This window comes from Limulus polyphemus, unplaced genomic scaffold, assembly GCF_000517525.1.
Source record: "Limulus polyphemus unplaced genomic scaffold, Limulus_polyphemus-2.1.2 Scaffold1204, whole genome shotgun sequence".
In the NCBI taxonomy this organism is placed as follows: Eukaryota; Metazoa; Arthropoda; class Merostomata; order Xiphosura; family Limulidae; genus Limulus; species Limulus polyphemus.
In genome coordinates, this window is record NW_013666814.1 from 79,776 (window position 1) to 86,933 (window position 7,158).

General features: G+C 30.0%; 1 protein-coding gene across 2 annotated transcripts in view; it reads left to right on the forward strand.

The window, feature by feature from the left end:
- The window catches only part of LOC106462595 (probable methyltransferase BMT2 homolog), a 17,949-nt gene extending 13,015 nt beyond the window's left edge, over window positions 1–4,934 (forward strand). Inside the window, exons 3-5 of one of the 2 annotated variants that reach the window (XM_013922540.2) lie at window positions 1,416–1,523; window positions 2,023–2,137; window positions 3,711–4,934. In XM_013922540.2, the coding sequence (XP_013777994.1) occupies window positions 1,416–1,523; window positions 2,023–2,137; window positions 3,711–4,262 (775 nt within the window). In that variant the 3' untranslated portion in view covers window positions 4,263–4,934. The remainder of the gene's footprint in view (window positions 1–1,415; window positions 1,524–2,022; window positions 2,138–3,710) is intronic. The other variant, XM_022389890.1, reaches the window with a different exon arrangement.
- Window positions 4,935–7,158: the final 2,224 nt, after the last annotated feature.

The following is a 7,158-nucleotide window of genomic DNA, read 5'->3' on the forward strand; positions in this document are numbered from 1 at the left end:
CAATTTGTAACAAACCTCTGCTTTCTTCCATTTAGTCACTCTTCTATTCAATTTGCTAACTTATCCCCCACACCTATAGAGCTAATTTGTTTTACAAGCCTTTTATGTCGCACCTTGTCAAGTAATTTCTGAAAGTCCAGATACACCAAATCTACACCCTTACCCTCATCTACGTAAGAAGTAACCTTTTCAAAGAATTTCAAAAGATTTGTAAGACAATATTTTCCTTTAGTGAAACCATGTTGACTATCCAATAAAATTCTAAACTTTGTTAAATGAATTTATAAAGCATCTTTTAACAGATTTTCCAAGACTTTTCCCACAACTGATGTAAGACTAATGGGTCTATAATTTTTATCATCTCCCTTGAAAAGATGAGTTACATTAGCTAACTTCCAATCCTCTGGTACCTGCCTGCTATTCAAGGACTGACAAAAAATAGTAGTAAGTGGTTCACATATCCAATCTTTAACTTCTTTCAAAACCCTTGGGGAAATATTATCTAGCCCAGGAGCCTTATTGTTTTTTAAATTTCCCAATTTTTTTTTAACTAGCTCAGAATTAATACAGTCATCTAGTTTGATCTTTTTTTCCATCTATCAACTGTTCAAGATGAGGAATACTGCTTAAATCTTCATTAAATTGGAAATATATTTTCAGTATAGGAAAATTATAACTTTTAGCTTGCTGTCCTTAAGCAAAGCTGATTCTTTTGTTACAAATTCAGACAGAGTATACTACATACGGTTTGAGTTTTGTTTTTATGAACTTCTTTGACTTTGGTTTTTGAGGTAGACAACAATTTGGACTGTATTATGACATCCTCAGCATAACTTAAGACATCTACCTAAAGAACTAAGACAAGAACTGTCCATAAGAAGTTTTATTCCTATGTTTTGTGTAGTTGAGCTCATGTTAATCTGACAGAAGTTTCATAGCCCTTAGTTAAGATCTAAAAGTTCCATAGTAAACACCTCAGACGCAGAAAAGTATGATTTAAAATAATCGCAACTTTTGCATTGTTATAGTTGTTTTAAAGTAGTAAACAAGGTTCAAATTTTAGTAAATTAATTCTCTGATTGTTAGTTCAAAACATTGCCTAAGTTAAAAGTACAAAATTCTTTTGGTTGAAAAATATATTGGATTTTCAATTTAAATCTTTTATTTTTATTTTTATAAAATGTTTAAGTGAAATTCCTAATGTTATTGATAAGATATTTTAGCTTGATAATTTACATACAATCTATCTGTAAATCTTAAAGCTAGAAAAAGTTTTATTAATTTGAATAGTAAAAGAAAAAGTCAAATAATGTGTTTAGTTTGTGATAAAGAAACTGATTTAATTTATTGTTGCTGCCGTTTTAATATGTATCAAAATGGAAAGTACCTTCTAATACCTAGATATGTTGCATTAGCAGGTCATATTTCTCTGGTGGTGGACTAGAATATTGGATAAAAAAAGATGCAAAGGATAAGAAGACTCCTTCATTTTCAACATCTTGTGATACTTTCAATTTTACAGTGTAAGTTTTGTTGAAATAACACCTTGCTAAAGACCCTTTATATTTCTGTGTATTTTATGAATCTACAAAATTTCTTTAGTTCTGAGCAATTTTTCATAAAAAAATGCTCAAAACTAAAAGTTTCTAGACTCACAAAATAAATACATCCAGAATTGAATGTAAATCAAATGGATTCATCTTTACTTATGCTGTATATTTTAATAATTTATGACAGACATGTAATGTGCTGACTAATTCTTTATTTTGGATAAAATGGGATATTATGGAATCTAATTTGGGCACAAAGTTATGTCAATGGGAAGTGTCAAAGGGTTGATGTATATGTGTCATGTAGCTTATGGAGAACTGAGTAATCAAAAATGGGTGAAATAAAAGTGATAATTTAATAGACAAGTATTCATCTGTAGGTTGGTATTACTTGTGGTTTAATATAGAAATCACAGAATTATAATCTCATATTTATGTTTTTATATTGTGTGAATGTTTGTTTATTTAACAGTGTACCTCCTCTGAAAGAAAATATTTTGCTACTAGATGTGGGGAGCTGTTACAATCCATTTAGATGTTTCAAAGAAATTGTACCAATAGCTATTGACCTAACTCCAGCCACCCCAGTAAGTTAGTTTCTCTACCTGACTGATAAATATTTCATTCTTTCTGTTTGTGAACTTTTTCACTATTCATAAAATTTTCAACAAATGAAAATGTCAAAGGAATTTTATATATTCAGTAATGATTTGAAAATAGAATTGTGTATCTGACTTATGAAAAATAAGTACTAGATATTGTATTTGCATGATGTATAAATGTGTATTGTATCATTTAATTAGAAAATACAGATATAAAGGCATTCTTATACAAGTTATGTAAAGCCAAAAATTTATTACCTTAATATTCTCGCATACAAAGACTTTGTACATGTGACTAGTTTGGTCTTATGTATAGGCTCATGTAAGGCAAACCCAAGATTGAAACTATATATGTGTTTGTGATTATTTTAGGAAATTGAAATATATGTTTATGTAATTTTGATGAGAATACTTATTAGTACAATCACAGGAACACAAAATTGTCTGACCAACAGATACACATTTTTTAATGGATGTTGAAACATTCATAAACTGAACATGTGTTTGGTTAGACTCATTAAGTGGCTGAGTCTTATGAATATAAAAAAATCATACGTAATTTGAACTAATAGATTATAAAATCGTATTTTGGTGCAAAAAGCGTATTTTTTACCTTAATTTTTAATTTTTAAGGAAAAAAGCTCAGCTAAATAATTAAGTACAGTATATATGCATTTTTGTAAGACTGCACTTAAAGGGGTTTGTGAGAAATGTTTTGATAAATTATGAATATAGTAGATTAAAATTGAACTTTAATAATAATCATAAAATTAAATTATAAAGAGTGACCCAATTGTTTTTTTTTTTCATATTTAAAGCTAGTTGTCAGCATGTCAAACTGTGGATTTGAAGATTCACATTACCATCTATTCAGAGAGCAGAAGGGACATGTGCCACCTAATTTAGAATATTTTCTAAGCATGAAAGTTTTGCCCCTTGCTTTGCTTGCCAGTTTTTACTCATACTAGCCCACCTTTCCTCTTTTTAAACAATGTAGGCTCATGATTGCCACAAAATTCATTCCACACGTTAGGGTTTTGGGTTCCTTGTAAGAACAATGGTCAAATTCCACTGTTCAATTAGTCTGTCAGTTCAAAATTAGGAACAATTTAGTCCATGTGTAGCTTTGAAGCAAACAAAACATTTTAAGCTTTGTAATATTTTTTATGTGTAATAAAAATTATCATCAAATGTTAAACTTTTAAAAATTGGAAATTGTGTTGAAATTGAACATTTACAGATTTATTAAAATATACATTTACATTGTTTGTATGATATACTATAGCATTTTTACTTGAAAATTATATAGCTTATTTTTCTTCACCTTTTGTAAGTTTTACTTGTTCCTGTACATTTTATTTTTGAAGATTTTATATCATGATAAATTTAGTATAATGAAATAAGCTTTTCATAAATTTTCTACAATTGAAGGTTAATTTCCTTACATTTAATACTCCATTATAATAGATATGTTTATGTAGCCATTAGATTTTGTGTCTTTCTCCAATATTTTTTTAAAAAAATTATGGAATTTTCCAAAGGATTTTTGGTGTTTCAGGATGTTTACACTTGTGACTTTTTGAAAGTCTCGGTAGTTACTCAAGAAGACTCTAGATGGTGGCAAAATCAGCTTATCAGCACTGAGGAAGTGAAAGAGTTACCTGGAAACACTTTTCATGTTGTTATCCTATCTCTTGTTCTTGAATACTTACCCGCTCCTCATCAACGATGGACATTCTGCACCAAAGCCTATCAGTTACTTCAGTACAATGGTTTATTACTTATAATTACACCAGATTCGAAACATCAAAATAAAAATGCTTTAATGATCAAAAACTGGAAGAGAGCCTTAGCAACCCTAGGGTTTCAACGAATTCTGTATGAAAAACAAACACATCTTCACTGCATGGGCTTTCGTAAAGTTGAAGGTCCAGTGATCCTGAAAGGATTGCCACCTGTGGATGATCCAGCTCAGTTACTCTACATACCACAAGATCTTCACAATTATAACATACTAAATGCAGGTGAGAAAAACATAGCTGTTGAGAGGAAAGAGGATGAAGACAATGAAATTAGTGCATCTTTTCTAGAATTGCCATTTGAAGCTTGAAATTGCTTGATGTAATCATAGTGTTTAACTAAACCTTTAAATATCCAATTTTTTTTTAGTTTTCTAGTAGGTATAAATCACATGCAACTGTTTTTTATGCAACAAAAATCTGGTATTGTTCTAATGGAGATAAAACACAAAACATTAAAAAAGATATTTTTGTAATTTAAATGTGTGTTTTTACAGGTGAAAGAGTTGGTACATGTGAAAACAAATTTAATACAACATGTAGAAAAGTTAAGTACCGATGTTGGACTAATAATTTAAATAATTAACATTTAACAATAATTCAATAGAAATGTAATTTTTGTTAAATAAAATTGGGCAAACAGACTACCAATTTTTCTACTGTTTGGCACTTAGATATATTTATAATTCAAGAAAATTTGCTGTTTGTGTATTTTTATCAGCCTATGCTTTGAACAGTGTTGTGACTGTATAAATGCCTTTTACAGAAGATGAAAGTCCTGTGATAGTGGTTTTAAAAGTATGTATATTTTTTAAGTGTGAGAACAAGTGATAGGGTTTGACTGTATAATTCCCCATATATTCTATTTTCTTACATTATATTTGTCAGAGTATTTTGAATGTTTGTATTAAACTTGTTATAAGATCAGCCCTGTGCAGCATGACAATTTTCAGTACACTGAAATAAACTAACTCAGAAATGTAGTGCTTTTCTCATGTTTTACTTCATTTCATTGTGAGCCATAAATGTGTAATATATGTATATATTTTGTGTATCATTGTTAATGTTATAAAAAGCACATAACAATTTAATGCTTTCATACATGTTTTTATTGGTTGTTCATACTAAAAATTTTGCTTATTTTGTTTGCAAAATTTCACCATGTTTACCTGGCATCATCAGGTGAGATAGAAGAACTGAGGCTAACAAACACATTACTGGATACTGTATAAGTAGCCAATTCTTGTATCTCACCTAATGATGCCAGATAAATCTGGTGAAACTTTGCAAACAAAATAAACAACAGTTTTAGTATGTACATTCAATAAAAAACATGTATGAATTTTAAAAAACGCAGTTCTTTCTAATATTTAATTCATATTTGATGCTTTCTTTTATCAAATATACTTCAAATTAACAAAGTTGACATGATGGCATTTTACTTACAGTATCCAGTAATGATATTATACAAGTACTTAAAGTTGTATGTAATGTCAAATTTTACCTATAATGGTTTTGACTGTAATGTGTAATGTAAACTGTTGTAGTTTATCTGGTAAACACATCAACTAATAAGGTTCATTTAAGTATCACAAAAGGTGCGTGTTAATCTTTCAGCTTTTTGAAAGACAATTAAACAGTAAACATACTTTGTATCAGCAAAATCATATAAAACTTGTTAAATAATATCCCTAATTTACTTTTGACCCATTTTGAAATGAATGTAAAAGTATAAAGAAAATTCGTTGTTTTTAATTGGAGATTATTTGAAGATTCTATTTTGTTTTTACTTTTACATATTTCCCCTCAGTAGGCAGAGTGCATATAGCCCATTGTGTGGTTTTGTGGTAAAATAAACTTTTTACCACTGTTCACCTGGATCAACATTATTAGCATCTTGCTGCTGAAAAGAGCATTCTGAAGTTTGGGGCCATGAGTGCACTCTACGAATAATGGTAACATTTGGCTATTCGGTCAGACTAGAGTTGGTGGACAGTACTGTAGGCTAGTTACTTTGCCCTAGACTCTCAATTCAAAATTTCTGTACAGTTATATAACTTCTGTAGCTCTGTGCGAAAACTATGAAAGATACTTAACACAAATAAATATACATTTGAGATGTACAAACATAATCACTAACGAGACAAATGAATTGAGGCATTTTATGTCCCCCGGTGGGACAGCGGTAGGTGTATGGATTTACAATGCTGAAATCAGGGGTTTGATTCCCCTCGGTGGACACAGCAGACAGCCCAATGTGTCTTTGGTTTAAAAAAACGCACACACACAGTTATTTTATTCCTAAACTAAAGGGCATACCTCTGCCATGCAGCATTGATCATATTTGGTCCTAAAAAAAAATATGAGAATGTGTTCGTATGTCCATTGTTATCAATGGAAATGGACTTTTTTTGGCAAGACAATGAGGAATAATATTCTAAACAAAATCCAATCATTTTTGACTAAGTTATAAAGCAAAAATAGTGTGAAAATTTAATCCTCATGTTAATAAGATAGGAATTTTTTGGATTTTTGTAATTTTGCTGTGACCTCAACCCTCCAAAAACTAATTACTTCTAAGTTGGATCATAGTCCAAATGTATACCAACATTCATCTAAATTCATTTAGCCATTTTCGAGAAATCTTGTCGACAATCACACACACACACACACACACAGGTGTGAAACATAACCTCCGTCCATTTTCAGTGATGGAGGTAAAACTTCAATTGAAAAACTGTTTTCTTTGACACTGAAATAAGGTTTTGTCAGCATAGATGGAGAAACAGATTTTTTTTAAGAAACACCAACTGTAACTTATTTTAACAGTTGCAAATGTAGCATTTCTACGTGGTCATGCAAGAACTGCAAAAACATGGCTTTTAAATTACTTAGAGCATATTTCCCCAGTAGCTTAAAATGCTAAAATTTGTGGCTTAATCCCTGCAGTTGTCTTGACACAGAAAACTTGCTGCTTTGCTCATAACAACAAACAAAGTTTAGAGTATGTAAAATAACTACAAATAACTTGGCAAAACTTTTGAGATAAAAATCGTAAAAAAAGATCATTTAAGAAACGTTTCATAAGCTCATTTATAGTGATCAACAAATATGATGTTGTTTGCTTCGTAGATGTTAGCCTTGATGTATCGTTAGGTTACAGTTTGACATAAATATGAATTAATATCGGTCAAAGAATATATATAA